Source organism: Xenopus laevis, chromosome 6S (genome assembly GCF_017654675.1).
Source record: "Xenopus laevis strain J_2021 chromosome 6S, Xenopus_laevis_v10.1, whole genome shotgun sequence".
NCBI lineage: Eukaryota > Metazoa > Chordata > Amphibia > Anura > Pipidae > Xenopus > Xenopus laevis.
In genome coordinates this window covers 1,693,186-1,716,492 of record NC_054382.1, presented here as the reverse complement: position 1 = coordinate 1,716,492, position 23,307 = coordinate 1,693,186, and the positions used below count along the sequence as shown (strand labels likewise).

General features: G+C 42.5%; 2 protein-coding genes and 1 long non-coding RNA gene across 5 annotated transcripts; 1 reads left to right on the top strand and 2 right to left on the bottom strand.

Annotated features, from left to right (window-relative positions):
* Positions 1-1,208: 1,208 nt before the first annotated feature.
* Positions 1,209-6,934, bottom strand: LOC108695521 (gastrula zinc finger protein XlCGF57.1-like). Of its 2 annotated transcripts, XM_041568147.1 has the most exons (3): positions 6,691-6,934; positions 2,425-3,934; positions 1,209-2,340 (listed from the first exon to the last, which is right to left on the bottom strand). In XM_041568147.1, exons 1-3 carry the CDS (start codon positions 6,791-6,793, stop codon positions 2,166-2,168), a joined length of 1,788 nt encoding a protein of 595 aa, XP_041424081.1. In that variant the 5' UTR covers positions 6,794-6,934; the 3' UTR covers positions 1,209-2,165. The 2 variants fall into 2 exon arrangements, with proteins under 2 accessions (XP_041424081.1, XP_018079574.1); XM_018224085.2 differs by having other exon boundaries at positions 1,209-3,934; positions 6,691-6,933.
* LOC121395210 lies at positions 3,284-10,293 on the top strand. Its single transcript, XR_005962336.1, has 2 exons — positions 3,284-3,326; positions 8,743-10,293. It is a non-coding gene; the product is annotated as an uncharacterized LOC121395210 (long non-coding RNA).
* A 5,562-nt stretch (positions 10,294-15,855) lies between these two features.
* Positions 15,856-19,710, bottom strand: LOC108695519 (gastrula zinc finger protein XlCGF57.1-like). 2 transcript variants are annotated; one of them, XM_041568143.1, is made up of 2 exons: positions 19,466-19,710; positions 15,856-18,262 (listed from the first exon to the last, which is right to left on the bottom strand). In XM_041568143.1, the coding sequence occupies exon 2, from the start codon at positions 18,114-18,116 to the stop codon at positions 16,209-16,211; it is 1,908 nt and encodes a 635-aa protein (XP_041424077.1). In that variant the 5' UTR covers positions 18,117-18,262; positions 19,466-19,710; the 3' UTR covers positions 15,856-16,208. The 2 variants fall into 2 exon arrangements, with proteins under 2 accessions (XP_041424077.1, XP_041424078.1); XM_041568144.1 differs by having other exon boundaries at positions 15,856-18,257.
* Between the last annotated feature and the right edge of the window lie 3,597 nt (positions 19,711-23,307).

Here is a 23,307-nt window from a genome sequence, read left to right as displayed (position 1 = left end):
GAAGAAGAAAGAGACACTGAGGAAAGTTGTGGAGAAACTGAGGCCAGAGAGAGAGGAGACAGAGAGAGGAGCCCAGAGACTGCAGGAGCGCAGGAGAGAAGTGGCAGAAAAAGCAGCTGGTGAGACAGAGAGAGTCACTGCCCTGTTTAGAGACATCAGGGAACAGCTGGAAGCCCTAGAGAAGAGACTCCTGAGTGACATCTCCAGCCAGAAAGAGAAGCTCTCACTCACACTCACTGATCTGATGGAGCAGCTGGAAATAAAGAAGGACGAGCTGTCCAGGAAGATCCGTCACATTGAGGAGCTGTGCAACATGGCAGATCCACTCACTGTCCTACAGGAACGGGAATCACATGGAGCTGCAGATAATGAGGGGGAATGTGATACTGAGGAGGAGGATACCGAGGGGGCAGATAATGAGGTCAGAGAGACAGCTGATACTGAGGGGGCAGATAATAAGGGCTCTCATACAGATATATCTAATAAGCAGAGATCATATATGAACCCACTCAACCCAGTTTCAAAACTTAAGTAGTAACATTTTACACCAAGGTCTCAGAAGTCAATGAGAACAAATTAAATAGCAGTGCCCACTGCTTGTTTGGTAAGGTCATCAAGCGAGTAAATCTTTCCCTTTAAGGTGGACAATATGGGACTGACCTTATTATTTGGCTCTTAGGGATGCAGGCCATTATGGTGAGTACAGCATCATTGAGCCAATGTGGTCCTCACCCCAATTGATGCTTGGCCAATTTTCTCCCAGTTATTAGCAAGGTAGGTGGATTGGTGGGCCTCATTAATGGGCAGATAGGTTGTTGATTTATTATATGTAATAACTGGGTCCAATAAAAAAAATGTAATGTCAAAATCCAGTCCATAATTGGCCAATAGGGCACTGTGTAGAGGATTGAGTAGGTGCAGATAGTACACTCCGTTTCAGATTCCTGCTGACCTGTGTTAGTGCCCCCAGATCAACCACAACATCAAATGTCTGTATTCAAAGGTTTGTGCTCGTGTTACATGTACAATAACAGTATCATGCACTTTTACATATATCTTTATTACTGTATATATAGCCTTGTTTGTGCACACAGTGCTGTACCTTTATGATCCTTTTGACAAATTCCACAACATGCGCCTAAACCCCCACATTTTTACACAAGAGGAAAACTCACTGAAAATGAAGTGACAAATAAAAAGAATGGAAATCATTCAGCAGATTTTTTATTTTACAAAAATCAAGAGAGCTGCACAATAGTCAGATTGAAAACACACAACGCTTGGCACACTTTTTGGTACAAAAAAAGAAAATCATGAATCTAAACTGGGGGTCGCCAACCTTTTTTACCCATAAGCCACCATCAGATGTAGAAAGAGTTGGGGAGCAACACAAGCATAAAAATATTCCTGGGTTGCCAAATAAGGTCTGTGATTGGCCACTTGGTAGCCTGGCAGTCTACAGAAAACTGTTTGGCAGAACACCTGAAATTTTATTCAACTAAAACTTGCCTCCAATTATGGAATTCAAAAATAAGCACCTGCTTTGAGGCTACTGGGAGCAACATCCGAGGGGTTGGGGAGCAACATGTTGCACCAGAGCCACTGGTTTGGGATCATTGGTCTAAATCTTAAATAAAATGACATATGATCTCAAACGATAGGCACTTGTGTGTGTCTAAGTGGGTGCAGCAACCCAAGACCACTACAGGACCAACACATATGAAAATACTTGAACCCCTGCAAATTATAGATGCCGGCTAACCCATAATATTATATATACTTGGAAATAGACTTTGTGAAATAAACCTTACCTGGCATCACTGGATGCTGAGCATGATGAACTCTATGTACAGAGAGGGGACCTCATAATATGGAAACCTACATTCCTGCCTTGGTCATCACTGAGCTTTCTGTATATTGTAGTCTGGAAGGGCCACCTTCCTTATTATCTGCTGATGTTGAGGTCTTGCACATATAAGGGGCATGAGGCAACATAAAGTCAAAGGGGCAATATTTATATAAAGTAGGACTATAAAGTATATTGTACCACAACTCCCAGATACGCTGTCATCCTTCAGCTTTTTGCCAGTCGGGCTCAGGACAGGACCTTCTTATTTCTCCAACATTTTGAAAATGTTCCTCACACAGGGGTCCAGAAAATATGTCTATCTTGTATGAGTGAGAAGATGAGTTTCAAAACATCTATTTGATATGTAACCTTTGCCACACTCTGGGCACACAAACTTCTCTATTCTGATGTGTGTCTGAAGATGAGACCTTAGTAAACATAATTCCCGATACCTTTTCCCGCACTCGACACAAACAAAAGGTTTCTCCAATTTGTGAATGTGAAGATGTCTATCAAGGACACCAGGATCCTTAAAGCTTTTCCCACGCTCATTACAGATAAATGGTTTCTCCCCTGTGTGAATGTGAAGATGTCTATCAAGGACACCAGGATCCTTAAAGTTTTTCCCACGCTCATTACAGATAAATGGTTTCTCCCCTGTGTGAATGCGTACATGTAGACCAAGGTCACCACTAGATTTAAAGCCTCTCCCACACTCACTACACTCATATGGTCTTTCCCCGGTGTGACTTAACTGGTGATATTCAAACCCTTGTTTCCATCGAAACTGTCGGCCACACTCCAAACACTCAAAAGGTTTCAGGCCAGAATGAATGAGACAATGTAACTGCAGTTTTCTTTTTTCCCTGAAGCCTTTCCCACACTCTGTGCACTCGAATGGTTTCTCCCCCGTGTGGATCATTTGGTGCCTTTTGAGGTTTTTCTTTTGTGTAAAGGTTTTATCACACTCTGTGCAAGGGAACGTTTTTCCTGTGTGATATCTAAGATGAATATTGAGTTGAGTCTTACAATGAAAGGTTTTGCGACACTCACTGCAGGCAAAAGGCTTCACTCTAGTGTGACTGTGAAGATGAGCACTTAGTCCACTTCTATGCTTGTATGTTTTCCCACACTCAGTACAGACATGAGGTCGGCCTTCTCTGTGGGTCCCAAGATGATTTTTCAGTTTATACTTTTTTCTGAAACCTTTTCCACACTCAGTACAGACAAAGGGCTTCTCTCCTGTATGAATTCGAAGATGGACATTGAGTTGACCCCTATGTCTGAAGCTTTTCCCACACTCAGAGCAGATACAAGTCTTGTTTTTTGTGTGAGTCTTAAACGGAGTTTTACACATGCTCTTATTCCGGCAGCTTGTCCTGTACTCAGTGTAGTGGTAAGAATTTCCTTGTGATTGAGTCTCAGGATGACTGATGTTCATCTTCCCATTTTTATGGTCCTTTTCATGTTCCTGAAGGTCCCTGTTCCATAAAAAGCCATTATTACATTCAGCGCAGGTGAATGGTTTCCTCCCAGTATGAAGCCATTTGTGAGCTGTGAGGATCTTCCTGTGTGAGAAACATTTCCCACATTTAGAGCAGACAAATCTCCTCCCCGTGTGGATTCTCTGGTGGGTGTGAAGGTTTTGAATGCTGCAGAATCTCCTCTTACATTTTGGGCAGATAAAAGGTTTAAAAGTGCTGCTTATTTTAGAGACAATGTTTAGTTTTTTGCTACTTGGAGTCATCTTATTAATGAAAGAATCTAAGCTCTTAAGGTTTTGAGAACGTTTACTCTCCCTAAAGCCATGTTGACATTGCTTGTTAGTGTTGCGTTCTATGGTCTCATTGAGAACAGAAGAACTCATGTCTTTGAAATAATTCTGGTTGGATGACCTACCACCTTTATTGTCCAGCAAGCTGGTTGTCTGGCTTTGCATTTGGCTGAGGCTGTGATGAACATCTTGATTTGAATGAAATCCAGCAGATCTGGTTATGTTCCTATTAGAGATCTCTGATCCAAACGGGACCAATCGATATCCTGCAGCATGGAGGCTCCAATTCTTCTCTTTGTCAGGCCAGTTCTCTGGAAAATTAATAATGTAACGAAAATGAAAATTATTTGAAGAGAAGATCTGAACAGTAAAAGGAAGAGAATTTAATACCTTGTTGGGTGTACTGATCATGTTGCACAGGGGAAGAAGTTTGTGAGTCTGAGATCCCGAGAAACATAGGGAAGAGTTGGGTTGTGTAGATGGAGCAGAAGGTTGGGAGATGAGGAAACTGGGTTTCTACATTGTTCCATTCAATAGTTGATTGATAAATATTTAAAATTGCATGTACAATTTGCTATAGACTGTATGGCTTCTCAAACAATTCCAAAGGTCTACAGGCAATAAGATTTCTCTGTCTACAGATATCGAGGCCACACATAGGACAGTATCCCTCGACAATGTATGAGCCAGAGGGCTACCAGCGCGTTTCATCAGAACTTCATCAGAGTTAAAAAAAAAAAAACATCTAGAAGTTGCAGCTTCTGATCCATTCCAAATGTAACATTTGAACAGCAGAGATGTGGATCAAAGGAGACCAGGATAAGAGAACGCAACGGAGGGAAAGATAATGTGAAAAGAGGGAGGGGAGTAAGAGGTGCGAATCCGGCTGGGAGCAGGCAGAAGACAATGTTAGAGGTAGTGCCAAGTGCCCCCCTATTATTGTGACCTAGACAACTGCCTCTTCTGCCTACCCCTAGTTACAGTCATGGCTTCTCTAGGGTAGAACACAAACGATAAGGTTATCTTCTTCTGATCAAACTATGTAACTATGAAACCCCCAGTCTCCCCTCTCTATCAGTCCCACAGTCTCCCCTCTCTATCAGTCCCTGCAGCAGGATTAACCCCCAGTCTCCCCTCTCTATCAGTCCCTGCAGCAGGATTAACCCCCAGTCTCCCCTCTCTATCAGTCCCTGCAGCAGGATTAACCCCTAGTCTCCCCTCTCTACCAGTCCCTGCAGCAGGATTAACCCCCAGTCTCCCCTCTCTATCAGTCCCTGCAGCAGGATTAACCCCCAGTCTCCCCTCTCTATCAGTCCCTGCCAGCAGGATTAAGCCCCAGTCTCCCCTCTCTATCAGTCCCTGCAGCAGGATTAACCCCCAGTCTCCCCTCTCTATCAGTACCTGCAGCAGGATTAACCCCCAGTCTCCCCTCTCTATCAGTCCCTGCAGCAGGATTAACCCCCAGTCTCCCCTCTCTATCAGTCCCTGCAGCAGGATTAACCCCCAGTCTCCCCTCTCTATCAGTCCCTGCAGCAGGATTAACCCCCAGTCTCCCCTATCAGTCCCTGCAGCAGGATTAACCCCCAGTCTCCCCTCTCTATCAGTCTCTGCAGCAGGATTAACCCCCAGTCTCCCCTCTCTATCAGTCCCTGCAGCAGGATTAACCCCCAGTCTCCCCTCTCTATCAGTCCCTGCAGCAGGATTAACCCCCAGTCTCCCCTATCAGTCCCTGCAGCAGGATTAACCCCCAGTCTCCCCTCTCTATCAGTCCCTGCAGCAGGATTAACCCCCAGTCTCCCCTCTCTATCAGTCCCTGCAGCGGGATTAACCCCCAGTCTCGACCTCTCTATCAGTCCCTGCAGCAGGATTAACCCCCAGTCTCCCCTCTCTATCAGTCCCTGCAGCAGGATTAACCCCCAGTCTCCCCTCTCTATCAGTCCCTGCAGCAGGATTAACCCCCAGTCTCCCCTCTCTATCAGTCCCTGCAGCAGGATTAAGCCCCAGTCTCCCCTCTCTATCAGTCCCTGCAGCAGGATTAAGCCCCAGTCTCCCCTCTCTATCAGTCCCTGCAGCAGGATTAACCCCCAGTCTCCCCTCTCTATCAGTCCCTGCAGCAGGATTAACCCCCAGTCTCCCCTCTCTATCAGTCCCTGCAGCAGGATTAACCCCCAGTCTCCCCTCTCTATCAGTCCCTGCAGCAGGATTAACCCCCAGTCTCCCCTCTCTATCAGTCCCTGCAGCAGGATTAACCCCCAGTCTCCCCTCTCTATCAGTCCCTGCAGCAGGATTAACCCCCAGTCTCCCCTCTCTATCAGTCCCTGCAGCAGGATTAACCCCCAGTCTCCCCTCTCTATCAGTCCCTGCAGCAGGATTAACCCCCAGTCTCCCCTCTCTATTAGTCCCTGCAGCAGGATTAACCCCCAGTCTCCCCTCTCTATCAGTCCCTGCAGCAGGATTAACCCCCAGTCCCACAGTCTCCCCTCTCTATCAGTCCCTGCCCCTCTATACAGTCCAACTGCATTAGTAATAACCCAGTGCATGCTCCCACCTCACATACTATTTATATTAGCAGTAAAAATAAGGGATTATGTTATAAATACCAGTACATTATAAGTATATTTGGTGGCATGATTTAGTCAGGATCAGTTATTAAATACCCATACTAAGTGTCAGTTGCCTATAGGCAGCAGCAGATTATAAAGTGACCAGTATGTAGGGTTGCCACCTGGCCGGTAAAAATGTTGCTCAATGCAAATGTTATTTACAGAGAAAAAACTGAAAAATATAGGAAGCCCGATATTTTCTTCCAGAAAAGGTGGCAACCGTACCAGTATGTGAGGTCGGTACCAGACAAAACAACAAATACTGAGTTCTGCTGGGACTTGATTAGGGAGGAGGGAGAGGCAGTGTCTGATAAAGGATTAAAATCAGCCCCATTGGGCAGCAATATGATTTTAATGGAGGCAAATGTCCTGCTGGTTGTGGGAGAACAGACAATATATAGACACAATATACCCCCATGCACTGGGCACATTCATAATTAGCACATGGATTGCGGGAAACTTACTGATCCAGAGATCCATTCTCCTGCGTGATCTTCCTCCTCCTCCTGTCCAAAATGTGTCTAAAGAGCCTTCATAGCACTTCCCAGCTCTGTCCACACGTTTCATGAAATCTGTGTGTGTCCATGTGTACGGCTGCTCTCAGGATCATTATTGGCATTTCCCCTGCACTTCCTGCTGAGGACTTCCTTTCCCTCTCTCCATGAATGCTGGGAATCACGTGTGTGTGTGTGGGGGGGGGGGTTGTAACTGGATCCTTTGAAGGACTTAAGGAGTTGGGGGTTGTGAATCCTGACAAAACATTTTACCACATTCAAATGAAAAAAGAGTTGGAGAGCAACACAGGCATGAAAAAGTTCCTGGGGAGCCAACTAAGGGCTGTGATTGACAGTTGGTAGCCCCTATGCAGACTGGCAGTTACAGGAGACTCTGTTGGTCAGTACATCTGGTTTTATACAACTAAATCTTGTCTCCGGAATTAAAAAAATAAGCACCTGTTTTGAGGCCACTGGGAGCAACATCCGAGGGGTTGGGGAGCAACAAACTCTCATGTTTCTTGGCCCAGATCACTCCAACACAAGACTTCTGATGTGAAACAAGAAGAGGACACTGCTATTGGCAAGGAGCTGACATCTGCCTGTGGAGTTTGGCCCTTTCTGGCCCTAGCCTAAGGACAGCTGGGGGTATTATTCATTACTACCCCCACTAACAGACTTAGCTAATGGTTCCCTGCAGAGTAGCACTTTCTTCTCGATTATGTACCAAGCCCCCCAGATGCTGGTTGTTTCAGTTTGGTATTGGAGAGATAACCAGCAACTCCAGGGGACTGTTAGTTCAGCTGTACAACTGCACACACATTGCTAGTCTGGGGGAGCACAAACAGACATGGGTGTCTATCCTGTGTGATATTTAAGGTGAATAGCGAGTGAAGACTTACAACTAAACGTTTTCCCATACTCACTGCAGGCAAAAGACTTCACTCCGGTGTGATTATGAAGATGAGCATTAAATTCACAACTATATTTGTATGTTTTCCACACTCAGTACAGACATGGGGTCCAAGACCTAGTTCTCTGTCTGTCCCGAGGTGATATTTCAGAGCTTTCTTTTGTCTGAAGCCTTTTCCACACTCAGTACAAACAAAGGGCTTCTCTCTCTACATGAATTTGAAGATGGACTTTGAGTTGACTCCTATGGCTGAAGCTTTCCCTACACTCAGTGCAGATACAGGTCTTGTCTTTTGTGTGAGTTTTAGACATGCTCTTCTTTTGGCATCTTGCCCTGTACTCACTGTAGATGTAAAGATTTCCTTGAGTGAGTCCCAAGATGACTGATCTCCATCTTCCTCATTTCATGGTCCTTTTTATGTCTCTGAAGGTGTAATAAAATTACCTGGTGGTCTAGTGGTGTGGCGGCGTGGGCGCCGGCGCCATCTTGGTTCTCTAGGGCGCGCGTGGCGCGCCTGGGCACCTCTTAAAGGTACAGGCGCGCTGGCGCGATTACGCCAGCGCGCATTGGCGCACGTTTTGGCGCGAAATTCAGAGGTATTTAAGGCCCATTCTTACTCCCAGCCAGTGCCTGTGATAGAATCTTGATTCTGGTGGTTCCTGAAGCCTTGTGCTGTCTGTTCCTGTGAAACTTGTATCTGTTATTCCGGTTTTGATCCCTGCCTGTTCCTGACTATTCTGATATCCGAATCCTGACCTTTGCCTGCATCTCGACTACTCTTTCTGCCTGACCCCATCTGTTTGATTACCCGGTTTGACCCTTGCCTGCCTGATGATTCTTGATATCTGCCTGCCTCGACCCTGCCTGTCTGACGATTCTCTTGCCTGCTCCATTTGTACCGTGACCTTCGGCCCAAAAGACTATCTACCTGCCGTGCCCCTCTGCCAGCCAGAACATCTCGCCTTGTACCCCTCGTTAAGTCCAGGTGGCACCTAAGTAAGCTGAGGGCTCCTCCCGAAGCCCAACGGTGGTCACACTACTGGTGAAGCCGAGCCGAGACCAGGGTACTTGGCACCTGTTCTGGTATTGGGTGCCGGCCGTGTCAGAAGGTCCCTGTTCCATAAGAAGCCCTTATTACATTCAGCGCAGGTGAATGGTTTCCTCCCAGTATGAAGCCATTTGTGAGCTGTGAAGATCTTCCTGTGTGAGAAACATTTCCCACATCTAGAGCAGACAAACGTCCTCTTCATGTGAATTCTCTGGTGGGTGAGAAGGTCCCTATTGCTACAAAATCTCCTCTCCCATTTTGGGGTTTTCACAGCACTGTTGGTTTTAGCAACAATGTTTAGTTTTTTGCTGTCTATAAGAGATTTTAATACTGAATCTAAGTTCTTAAACTTTTGGGTAATGTTACTGTTCCTCAAACCATGTTGGCATCGCTTGTTAGTGTTGTGTTTTATGTGCGTCTTGAGAGCAGAAGACCTCTTGTCTGTGTAATATTTCTGGTTGGATGATCTATAACATTCATTGTATAGGGGCCTTGCTGTCAGACTTTGGATTTGGCTGAGGTTGTAATGAACATCTTGATGTCAACTAAATCCATGCATTTTGATTATGTTCTTATTGGAGACCTCTGATCCAAACGGGACCAATCAATATCCAGCAGCAACAAGTCTTCAGTTCTTCCCTTTTTCATGCCAGTTCTCTACAAATACAATAAAACAATGACTTAAAATAAATATTATTTAAATGCATTATGGAAGAGGTATTGTTGGGTGTACTGCATAAGGTTGTAGCAGGGGTAGGTGGGGCAACAGCAGGGTGGAAACTGTACAAATACATTGGCTGACATGTCAAATATAAATACAGTTTATAATTAAATAATCAATGAATCACTGGGCCTTTTTGGATGCACCTATTGCAGTAGATGTGTGATAGATATGTCTTCTAAATGGGAAATCCACCCATTTTTTGCCAAATGAAAGAAGATATAGATCTCAGAAGCCACCAATACCCATTATTTCTCATTCTCGCCAGGCTTATAGTAATATGCAATTTCAATTGACAGAAATGTCTGTCTGTCCATTAACATTCTGCCCCTGACTCTTAGAACAAAGTTGCAAGTCAGTTGGGAACAATCCTGGAGGAGAAGTGACTCCTGTTACATTGTAAGAGTCAGACCAAGAGAATAAAAAGGATAGACTTAATTGTTTCTCTTTGGACTCCACTTGTTACAAGGGGTGGATCTGCTGGGAAAATGGTGCAGAAGGTCTTGTTATCAAGTGTGTGCTCTTTGTTAACCAATACCCTTAGTGGAGTTGGGGAACAGGAACCCCAGGAATCAGGAACAGATAGTGACAAATAGTTTTATGTCTTAGATATTGACAGGAGTCAGAACAGTTAACAAGAGCATTCCAGTGCTGCAGTATTCCCCAAAGCATCACCCAACAGTGTTGGGAAGACAGTCTGTAAGGACTCAGTCTATGCTGAGGAGGATCCATTATACTGAGCTGTGCCTGGACATTGAGACTAAGCCTCTTCTTTCCATCTCCAAGCTGGCTGGGTGTGTGAGGACATGATGAATTGCCTCAACAAGTCAAATTTCAAGTCAAGTTTTATGGTTATCTCAACTGTATATGAATAAACAATGAGACAAAATATCTGTGTTAGTGCTCAACATGTACCTCATTTGTGTTCCACGTGTTTCAAGATGGTTACAAACCACTGGTAAATTAGAATAAGTGTGCGTTCCCTGGTGTAGTGCATTAAGTATTTAGTAATAAAATCGCACTTACAAGATTGTAGTAACAAACGTGAGCATCAAAAGTCAATTCAGCAAAGTCAATTTGGAGAGCCACCTGGATGACCCATAATAGTGGGTATGGAGTCCATGACGGTGAATCTCTCACTTGGTGTAGACTTGAACTTGCAAAAACTCATGTTGAGTTCTATTATCTGTACTTTTATAGTACAGTTTTGCTCTCTAGCGATCAGAGACAGGGTACAGAGAAGGGCAACTAAGCTGGTAAAGGGAAAATCTTAGCTATGAGGAAAGACTGGCCAACTTGGGGATGTTCACGCTGGAGAAGAGGCGCTTAAGGGGTGATATGATAACTATGTATAAATATATACATAGTTACAGATACATTAGATAAGGGGTTGGATGGTGTTTAGCAAGTGAGGGAATACAGGGATATGGAAGATAGCTCATAGTACAAGTTGATCCAGGCAAACTGAAAAAAAAGGAGGGTTCCTTTCTCTGGATCAGTTAGGCAGGTTATATATAGATTTCAAACAGTTGAACTTGATGGTGTGTCTTTTTTCAGCCTAACTTACTATGTTACTGTGTTACTATGTGATGTGGAGTCTTATGTGAAACATTCTTATACTATTACATGGTATGAAATGAGATATTTTGGGCTACTGGTGACCTTAATACACTAATATACATCATGATTTGGGCCTTTTAGCTGTAAAGTTCTTTCTTGATCGGGACCCAATGTCACTTATGTGGTGCCAAAGTGATGTCATCAACTGTGCCGCCCAAGTCTACATGCCAGGTCCTACTCTCAATGGATGTGGCTCCCCAGCAAAGACCAAGCAGTTCTGGGAGCACAAACACAGGACCTAATGCTGAACCAGATGTCAGCCAAAAGGAAGGAGCACCTTCACATATTGCTCTAGTCTAGTGCATGCATAATTGAACAGTATTAAAAAAAATACTGGCTCATTATGTGCATGCATGTGCCCCAATATGACTGCTCATAGCAGGAGCTCCCTACCTGTGTGGGTGGTCTATCGCTTACCCTACTATTACCCCAACTGGAGTGTAGGCTCTATTAGTCCACACCTTTGGTTGAGGATAATATTTTTGCCCGACAGGTACCCTTTAATAGGCACTGGAATAATTTAAAGTCTATGTGACACCTTCCTGAAGCCTCTACTTGCTAGTAGACCGCCAGTCTTCAGAGGGCAAGAAATTTAGGGAATATTTTAGCACTGAGCCAATGAAGACGGATGCTGGTTCCAAACCATTGTTTATCCTTAAGTCTCAACTCAGAAACGGCATCTTGTCATTGACTACAGCAGCTGTAGTACAGAAGGTCTTCATACCTGGGATGGATACTTCCTCCAACTCCCCATCATCTTCAATGGGAGACAGCCTTCTATAGAGTGCATCTGCTCCAATATGTTTGTACTTAAGGTGAACTAAGAGTTTGAGAACCAGGCACAGTGGTTACGGCTCATGAAGGCATTTTTTATAAATCACAATTATTTTGTATTTATTTTTTTAATGTAACAGGGAGTTTTGGGGAGGCTCAGCTTAACCTTTACGTTTTTGTTCTCAGTGGTAAGTAGGGTTGCCACCTTTTCTGGAAAAAAATACCGGCCTTCCTATATATTTATCTTTTTCCCCTATTAATAACATTGGGATCACTGACCTTCCTATATATTTATCTTTATTCCCTATTAATAACATTGGGATCACTGACCTTCCTATATATTTATCTTTATTCCCTATTAATAACATTGGGATCACTGACCTTCCTATATATTTATCTTTATTCCCTATTAATAACATTGGGATCACTGACCTTCCTATATATTTATCTTTTTTCCCTATTAATAACATTGGGATCACTGACCTTCCTATATATTTATCTTTATTCCCTATTAATAACATTGGGATCACTGACCTTCCTATATATTTATCTTTTTTCCCTATTAATAACATTGGGATCACTGACCTTCCTATATATTTATCTTTATTCCCTATTAATAACATTGGGATCAGACATAATTTTTACCGGCCAGGCCCATTGCTGGTTTTGCCATCTGAGACAGAGAGGGCCAATGCACAGCAGATCTGTTGAGATGGCCATACATGGAAAGATTTAAGGTGGCCATAGACTCCAAGATCCGCTCGTTTGGCGACATCGCCAAACGAGCGGATCTTTCCCCTATATGCCACTAAACTGCATGGCCGAACGATTGAATTACGATGCGCCAAGCGGCTCCGAAGGGTCGGTCGGGTAAAAATCCAACCTTCCCAATTGATATCGTGGCCAGATATCGATCGGGAAGACCCGTCGGAAGCCCCCATACACGGGCAGATAAGCTGTCAAATCGGTCCAAACGACCGATATCGGCAGGTTTATCTGCCCGTGTATGGCCACCATTAGGCTTGTGATTGGGCAACTTGAGACCAAGTCAGCACCATTTCTGCCTGTGTATGGGGCTCTCTACCAAATGAGCCAATTTCTAAATGTATAAAGTCATACAGGGAGGGTGAGAGGTAACTGTGTATCCCACCCATAGAGCAGGACTCACCCCCAACCCACACTCTTATTCAGCACATAGTGTACAATGTGCCTTCCTCAGAACCATAGGGAAAACAGAGTCAGTCCAACCCCTACATACATTAGTTATCTCATCATCTAGAGGCCACTGTTGTGATGTAGAGTGATAGAGTAACCAGTTTCATCAAGAGAACCAAGTTAATCATCAAATCCAGATGTCTCCAGTTCCTTGTGTCCTTATGTGATTCTAAGCCTGATCATGATGGAACCTGCAAGGCACAAGAGACTGACGCTGGAGCTCATTCGCACTCAATCTCCAGGCGAATTTGCGCTCTGGCAAAGGGACGTGACTGCGCAAATTCACTAAGATTTGGATTTTACTGAACGTTAGCTCTTGCGCCAGACTTGCGTTCGCCATCTCAGACCAGGAGAAGTGCAATAGAGTAGATAGGAGTTCCTCAAAAAATAGTTGAATAGTCCCAAAAAACACTGGCGACTTTTCCTTTTTTCAGGGTGATAGGCTGCAAAAGATTGTACATTTTTTTGGGGTAACCAGCTTCCCCCCTACATTTCCTAACATTATGTCACGTTTATGTTGGTGCCAAAAAATATGTATATGTATAGGTACTACTGCAAAACTAATTAATAATTCAAAGTCAAATATTATTAAGGTTAATCATGGAGAATATACTCACAATTCACCCCAGTCCTAGGGTGTAGGTCCAAGTCAACATTTCAAAAAAGGAAAATGTGAATATCCCCCAAAATAATGAATCAATCAATTAAAAAATTGAAAAATGTATTAGGACATCAGAGCAAGACCTTACTCAATTTGCCCCAGAGTCTTAATGTCTTATTTACTAATAATGGGTGACTTCAGAGTTACATAGTTAAATTGGGTTGAAAAAAGACAAAGTCCATCAAGTCCAACCCCGCCAAATGAAAACCCAGCCCCATACACACACCCCTCCCTACTGTCACATAAATGATATATACCCATATCTATACTAACTATAGAGTTTAGTATCACAATAGCCTTTGTATTATGTCTGTCCAAGAAATCATCCAAGTCCCTCTTATAGTCATTAACTGAATCATCACCCGGCAGTGCATTCCCCAACCTCACTGTCCTCACTGTGATGAACCCCCTACTCTGTTCCTTTAAATGAAACTTCTTTTCCTCTAGTCTGAAGGGGAGGCCTCTGGTACGTGATTCTCTTTATGGGTAAAAAGGTCCCCTGCTATTTGTCTATAATGTCCTCTAATGTACTTGTAAAGTCTAATCATGTCCCCTCACAAGCGCCTTTTTTCCCCCAGAGAAAACAACCCCAACCTTGTCAGTCTCCCCTCATAATTTAACTCTTCCCTCCCTCTAACCAGTTTAGTTGCACTTAGTCTCTGCACTCTCTCCAGCTCATTTATATCCCTCTTAAGGACTGGAGTCCAAAACTGCCCCCATACTCCAGATGAGGCCTCACCAGGGACCTATAAAGAGACACAATTATGTTTCATCCCTTGAGTTAATGCCCTTTTTTATACAAGAACTTTATTTGCTTTAGTAGCCACAGAATGACACTGCCCAGAATTAGACAACTTGTTATCTACAAAGACCCCAAGATCCTTCTCATTTAAGGAAACTCCCAACACACTGCCATTTAGTGTATAACTTGCATTTATATTATTTTTGCCAAAGTGCATAACCTGCATTTATCAACATTGAACCTCATTTTCCAGTTTGCTGCCCAGTTTTCCAGTTTAGACAAATCACTGTGCAAAGTGGCAGCATCCTGCATGGAACCTATAGTTCTGCACAATTTAGTCTCATCTGCACAAATAGAAACAGTACTTTCAATGGCACCTCCAGGTCATTAATAAACAAGTAGAAAAGCAAGGGACCTAGTACAGAGCCCTGCGGTACTCCACTAACAACACTGGTCCAATCAGAAAATGTTCCATTTACCACCACTCTTTGTAGTCTATCTTTTAGCCAGTTCTCTATCCAGGTTCAAATTCTAAGTTCCAGGCCAACATTCCTTCATTTAACCAGTAACCTTCTGTGTGGCACTGTATCAAATGCTTTAGCAAAGTCTAAGTAAATCACATCCACTGCCATCCCAGAATTGAGGTCTCTACTTACCTTCTCATTAAAAGAAATTAAGTTAGTCTGGCAAGATCTATTACACATAAAACCATGCTGGCACACACTCATAGTATTATGATTTGCTATGCAGTCCAGTATCTTATCCTTTATTAACCCTTCGAAAAGCTTTCCTACCACTGACGTCAGACTAACTGGCCTATAGTTTTGAGGCTGAGAACGGGATCCTTTTTTGAATAGAGGCACCACATTAGCAATTCGCCAGTCTCTCGGCACTATGCCAAATCTCAATGAATCCTGAAAAATTAAGTAAAGAGGTTTGCCAATCACAGAGCTAAGCTCGCTAATTACCCTGGGATGAATACCATCTGGCCCCGGACCTTTGTTAATCTTAACATGTTCTAGTCTCTTTTGAATTTCTTCATGTGGAGTACATAAAGATATGTCCCAATTTTTCCAAAACTCCAAATATATACAAACCCTGCCCACTAACCATAAAGTCCCACCCCTTGCACTTTCCCAAATGCTGCTTATATGTGTCACATCCAATGGCAAGTGATATTAGTGGAACTGGGGTTCTAACAGCCAATCTCACTGCGCAATATTTAGTTATAGGATTAATTCTTTTGCATTTTTCTTGATTATTTGATTGAGAAACATTTGTGTGCTCTTTTTTCAATTGTGGGGGCTCTAAATGTCACATACTATGGGAAAAATTGGTTGGTGAAACAAGTGAAAGAGAGGAAACAGCTCAGTAGTTTTCTTGTATGGATGATATAATGCTGCTGAAAGTTGCCCTGTTTCAAGAAACATTCTGTACACGGTAAAGTTTCCCTTTTTATTTGAATTCTCTGGTGTTTGATAAGGCATTTGTTTTTAGAGAACTGTTTGCCACATTCTGTGCATGAGAAAAGAAAACAGAGAGAGACATATTCTTACATTCTGTGCATATGAAAGGTTTCTCCCCACTGTGAGTTATGTGAGGTAGAACACTTTCCAACATATTATACATGTAAATGTTTTCTTTGAGTGCCCAATATAGTGAAACGTTGGTCACATTCTGTCCACTTGAATGGTTTCTCTCCTGTGTGAATTCTCAGCTGAGCATCAATGCAGCTTTATCCCTAAAATGTTTCACCTTCTTCTGTGCATATAAAAGGTTTGTCCTTCGTGTGAATTATTTGGTGTTTTTTAAGGATTGTATTTTGGCTAAAACTTTCCCCACATTCTGTGGTTTCTCTCCTGTGTGAGTTCTGAGGTGACTATGAAGCAGACATTTTCTTGCAAAACTGTTCCCACATTGTGTGCAAGCAAATGGTTTCTCTACTTTGTGAATTTTCAGGTGCGCATTAAGTTGGGATGTTGTTGTAAATGTTTTACCACATTCTTCACACAAGTAAGGTTTCACCCCTGTGTGGATTCTCTGGTGTTTTATAAGGGCACCATTTGATTTGAAACGTTTCCCACATTCTGTGCACTCAAATGGTTTCTTCCCTGTGTGAATTGTTTGGTGTTTTCTAAGGGTACCACTTTCCGTGAAGCATTTCCCACATTCTGTGCACTCAAATGGTTTCTCCCCTGTGTGAGTTCTCAGGTGACGACGAAGGTTAGATTTTATTGAAAAACTTTTCCCACATTCTGTGCATATGAATGGTTTCTCTCCTGTGTGAGTTCTGATGTGACTAGGAAGCAGACATTTACTTGCAAAACTTTTCCCACATTCTGTGCAAGCAAATGGTTTCTCTACTTTGTGACTTTTCAGGTGCGCATTAAGTTGGGATGTCGTTGTAAATTTTTTACCACATTTTTCACACGAGTAAGGTTTCACCCCTGTGTGGATTCTCTGGTGTTTTATAAGGGCATCATTTAATATGAAACGTTTCCCACATTCTGTGCACTCAAATGGTTTCTCTCCTGTGTGAGTTCTCAGGTGATGACGAAGGTGAGATTTTACTGCAAAACTTTTCCCACATTCTGTGCATGTAAATGGTTTCTCTCCTGTGTGAGTTCTCAGGTGATGACGAAGGTGAGATTTTACTGCAAAACTTTTCCCACATTCTGTGCATGTAAATGGTTTCTCTCCTGTGTGAGTTTTCAGATGACGATGAAGGTGGCTTTTTGTTGTAAATCTTTTGTCACATTCTGTGCATGCGAAAGCTCTCTCCCCTGTGTGAATTCTCTGGTGTTCTTTAAGGACTTGTTTTAGCTTGAAACAGTTTCCACATTCTGTGCATGTAAATGGTTTCTCTCCTGTATGAATTCTCATATGAAGATTTAGGTAGGTTTTTTTTGTAAATTTCTTCCCACATTCTGCACACAGGTATGGTTTCTCCCCAGTGTGGGTAATAGAATGCAACTGAAGGCGGTTCTTTGTAGCAATTAATTTGCCACATTCTGTGCATGGGAAATGGTTCCCCCCTGTGTGAATAGCATAATGCCTCTCAAGTCTGCTCTTTGTAAAGTAAAGTTTGTCACATTCTGTACATGGGAAAGTTTCCTTTTTTATGTGAAGTCTCTGGTGTCTTTTGAGGTACATCTTTTTAGAGAACCATTTGTCACATTCTGTGCATGAGAAAAGAACAGGGAGAGACATATTCTTACATTTTCTGCATATGAAAGGTTTCTCCCCAGTGTGAGTTGTGTAGGGGTAGAGACGACTTCTCTTATTACTAAAGACTTTCCCACATTCTGTACATGCAAATGTTTTTGTTTCTGTGTGAAGTTGTGTGTGTTGTTTTAGGGTTTTCTTATGAGAGAAATGTTTTCCACATTCTGTACATGTAAATGGGTTCTCTCCTATGTGGACACTTTTGTGAGAAGAAAGTCTGTCCTTTGTAGAGAAGCTTTTGCCGCAGTCTTTACAAGTGAAAGATTTCTCCCCTGTATGAAATAGGTAATGATTGGAAAGGTTCCTCTTTGAAATGAAACATTTGCCACATTCTGCACAACAAAATGGTTTCTCTCCTGTGTGAACTCTTAGGTGAGTATGAAGGTTAAATTTTTTTGCAAATGTTTTCCCACATTCTGAGCATTCGAATTGTTTTCTTACTGAGGGAAGTTCCGTCTGGGAGTTGGGAATGTTCATTGTAATGATGGTGATTCTGAGTCTGATACAGATGTTTCTTTCCAATGTGAGGATTTGCTGGTGTTGGAGAAGTTGCACAGTCTAATGGTCTCTTGTCTTTATCCAAAGAATCACAATCATTGGCTTCTGAGGCTTCTCTACCTCTTCTTTATTTGATGCAAATAAAAAGGAAAACATAATTTTTTTATAGTTTGGCATAGTCATCACGATAAGACAGATAAATTATGCGTTATTCCCTGAGATTCTAGCTATCTGTATAACAGAGCATTCTGTCCCAGTGGCTGCACAGATCCTATCTGATCCCCATTGTAAGCAGCAGTCCTGTCCTGCTTTATGGCAGCTGAGATTCTATCTATCTGTATAACAGAACATTCTGTCCCAGTGGCTGCACAGATCCTATCTGATCCCCATTGTAAGCAGCAGTCCTGTCCTGCTTTATGGCAGCTGAGATTCTAGCTATCTGTATAACAGAACATTCTGTCCCAGTGGCTGCACAGATCCTATCTGATCCCCATTGTAAGCAGCAGTCCTGTCCTGCTTTATGGCAGCTGAGATTCTAGCTATCTGTATAACAGAACATTCTGTCCCAGTGGCTGCACAGATCCTATCTGATCCCCATTGTAAGCAACAGTCCTGTCCTGCTTTATGGCAGCTGAGATTCTAGCTATCTGTATAACAGAACATTCTGTCCCAGTGGCTGCACAGATCCTATCTGATCCCCATTGTAAGCAGCAGTCCTATCCTGCTTTATGGCAGCTGAGATTCTAGCTATCTGTATAACAGAACATTCTGTCCCAGTGGCTGCACAGATCCTATCTGATCCCCATTGTAAGCAGCAGTCCTGTCCTGCTTTATGGCAGCTGAGATTCTAGCTATCTGTATAACAGAACATTCTGTCCCAGTGACTGCACAGATCCTATCTGATCCCCATTGTAAGCAGCAGTCCTGTCCTGCTTATATGGCAGCTGAGATTCTAGCTATCTGTATAACAGAACATTCTGTCCCAGTGGCTGCACAGATCCTATCTGATCCCCACTGTAAGCAGCAGTCCTGTCCTGCTTTATGGCAGCTGAGATTCTAGCTATCTGTATAACAGAACATTCTGTCCCAGTGGCTGCACAGATCCTATCTGATCCCCATTGTAAGCAGCAGTCCTGTCCTGCTTTATGGCAGCTGAGATTCTAGCTATCTGTATAACAGAACATTCTGTCCCAGTGGCTGCACAGATCCTATCTGATCCCCATTGTAAGCAGCAGTCCTGTCCTGCTTTATGGCAGCTGAGATTCTAGCTATCTGTATAACAGAACATTCTGTCCCAGTGGCTGCACAGATCCTATCTGATCATTTACCTCTCACTTCCCGATTCCCTGGGACTTCCTTTTCCACAGATTCTTCCCCCAATCCTCACATCAGCTTCCCAGGCTCCTAGTGTTCTTGTCACCAGTCAGTTTGGGGCCAATTCATCCCGGGGCCAGTGGCTAGAGTCTCTGCCAGGAGCACTGCCATTCACATGTGGCAGTTTATGACAAACAAAACTCACTGCCTGTTCTGTGTGTGTAACTGCCACAAAATGGTGATCTGGCCCCTCCCCTCCAAGCAGGAAGAAGCTTCATGGTCCTAGTGCTGCTTGGATTTTCCAGTATTCAAATAACTTGCTCCTCTCAGTTGGTTGTTATACTATGGGGTATATTTACTAGAGTTACCACCTGTCTGGTATTGCCCGGGAAAGCCTGGTAATTTGAAGGGCTGCCGGGTCAAAACTGCCCCGTGATTGACAAGGTGATCGGCCAATCGTCGCATCAAACTCCTGACTGACGTCCTCCCACAAGTCACTTGTTCATTTAGTCACATGAATCGAAATAAATATCATCATCTTCACCTGTTGAATGTTTGTGGTTTATTAAACTCCTGAAAACCTGGATACAGTTTGTACATGCATTAATGCTCTCCCATATCTGAACCCCTGCGTCTCGCTTGGTTGTGAGTAGTTTATCAGTGTCCTTGTTGAACTATAACAATCATGCTTTTTCCATTGTGTGACTTTGTTCTTACTGCAGCGGACAACAGAATGTTCAATGGGGTTTCTTGATTATAGAAACAGTGTTGTAACTAGATATTACTGGGCCCCACGGCAAGTTATTTTTCAGGCCCTCAAAATGTTTAGAGGTTGATCTGTTTTACCAATATTGTATATAAATTAGGGTCTCATTGGGGCCCCTATAGCTCCTGGGCTTCCTCTGTAGTTACACCCCTTCATGTACCATAGCAACAACACAGTGGGGGTCATTTATAAAGTTCGAGCAGCACATATTTTCCCGCATATGGTTCTATCACCCCCATGTTTATTCCGGAGCACTAAAATATCGCACTGCTCTTCCCATTTTTTTGCGAACTCACATTGCAAAAATTTTTCACAAATGAGATGGGCGTTTGCGTGAATGTGGCCACTGCGTGAGCTCATTGTGGTAATGTAGTAAATAAGTTGACAGTAATTCAATTCGCCACTTGCGAAAACTGTTTTGTGAAAACTTTCTCCACCACCAAAGTCGTGGGTCGTCACTCCAATGTTCCCAAAGCTGTAGACATTAACCCAAATGCATAATCACTAATTAATTATTTTGTGTTTCTATCTTCCTTCACTTAGAGCTGAGCTCACGTTTCTGCATATTCACCAATCACTATAACAGGGGTCCCCAAGCTTTTTTACCCGTGAGCCACATTCAAAAGTAAAAAGAGTTGGGGAGCAACACAAGCATGAAAAAGTCCCTTGGGTGCCAAATAAGGGCTGTGATTGGTTATTTGGTAGCCCCTATGTGGACTGGCAGCTACAGGAGACTCTACTTGGCACTATACTTAGTTTTTATACAATCAAAACTTGCCTCCAAGCCTGGAATTCAAAAACAAGCTCCTGCTTTGAGGCCACTGGGAGCAACATCCAAGGGTTTGGTTGAGTTGGGGACTCCTGCTCTATAGAGTGGCCATTAGTACAACTGCTTATTCAATTAACTTCATTACTGTGTAAACTCATCAGGTATCAGTTATTAGGCTTCTCAGGCTGTGTCTCGTGATGGGAACTGGAAACTGTGTTTAGTACATACAGTATGTTAGAAGGAACTGCAGGAGGCATCCCTTGTTTTGCTCTAACTCCTGCTGCTGTTTATTCGTATCCAAATAAACACAAAAGAACAGGGCTATCCGCCACTCAATGGATACACAGGGCTGAAAATATTAGTTGTTCTATTAGTCACAATTTAAAATGTACATTCATCTCCATTGGCCCTTTGAGTTTTGTACCCTCTGGGACACTTAATCATGGGCTATGATGATACCCAAAGGCAATGAACATTTATACAAGAAACAACCAATCAAAAACAATTAGAAAAAAAAGAGAAAAAATGAAAAAAAGCAGCTCATAAAGAGACAGTGTTTGATAAATGACTTATATATATATATATATATATAAATATACAATTTACAATAGACTTACATCATAAATTTAAATGAAAAAAGTATGTAAGTAATCCAAATTTTATAAAAATAATTTCCTTTTTCTGTGTAATAATAAAACAGTAGTTTGTACTTGATCCCAACTACGATATAATTAATCCTTATTGGAAGCAAAACCAGCCTATTGGCTTTATTTAACGTTTATATGATTTTCTAATAGACTTAAGGTATGAAGATCCAAATTATGGAAACATCCGTTATCTGGAAAACCCCATGTCCCGAGCATTCTGGATAACAGGTCCCATACCTGTTTACACAATGGCTTGTCAATACCTGTTGACGATTTAGTACGACTTCAAGAATTAGCCTTGTGTTTCTGAAGGAGAGGTTCCCTTGGAGTTACAAGAGCATTTTTGAAGGCTTCTGTCAATAAACTCATATTGTATCCTCTGTGTAATAGTCTTAAATAACACGCTTCTATTACAAAATTATCAAAATCTGAACATAAACGTCTCAGGCGTAAAAACGGACCCTTGGGTATATTTCTTATAAGATGTTTAGGATGAGAGGAAATAGCTTTCAATAAAGTATTGGCAGCACAATCTTTTCTGTATAGAGATGTAGTGACATTGTGGCTGCCCCCATGGCTACACAGCAGCTTGTATATATAAACTATAGTAGTACTTATCTGTTATCTACTGTGTATCCTGTGCTTGAATGGCTGCCCCCATGGCTACACAGCAGCTTGTATATATAAACTATAGTAGTACTTATCTGTTATCTACTGTGTATCCTGTGCTTGAATAGCTGCCCCCATGGCTACACAGCAGCTTGTTTATATAAACTATAGTAGTACTTATCTGTTATCTACTGTGTATCCTGTGCTTGAATGGCTGCCCCCATGGCTAAAGTTTCTGAAGCAAACACACCGGTTTTATTAATAAAGTACAACACTACATTGTACTGTAAAAACGTTTTTGTTTGGGGAACATTGTAATATCCACTGTACCCCCATTATTCAACTTTATACTGCACTGGTGGTGGTGAAGGTTATCTATCTGCACTGGATTTTCAGTGAAGTGTTTGAACCTTTAAAGGGGAGAACAGCTTAATACACAGAATGTCTTAAAGTCTTTCTATTAATAATGGGTTAGTTCAGAGGACATAAAGATATGTCCCAATTTTTCCAAAACTCCAAATAAATACAAACCCCGCCCACTAACCATAAAGCCCCACCCCTTGCACTTTCCCAAATGCTGCTTATATGTGTCACATCCATTGGCAAGTGATATTAGTGGAACTGGGGTTCTAACCGCCAATCTCACTGCGCAATATTTAGTTATAGGATTAATTATTTTACATTTTTCTTGATTATTTGATTGTGAAACATTTATCTGCTCTTTTTTCAGTTGTGGGGGCTCTAAATTTCACATACTATGGGAAAAATTGGTTGGTGAAACAAGTGAAAGAGAAGAAACGGCTCAGTAGTTTTACACTCGGTGTTTTTAATAAAGTCCATATATTTTACATTTAGTAAAAAGGGGGGTTGTAAAAATGGTTGTTAAAAAAGAGGAAATTACGAGCCAAGATTATCCCTTAAATAATAGAATATTTCTTATTATTTCTGTGTGGATAATCTGGTGTAGGCAAGGAGTTGCTATGAGTGAATTTGCTCATATGTGGGTATGTGAATAAACAAATTCTTCTATGGATGATATAATGCTGCTGAAGGTTGCCCGGTTTC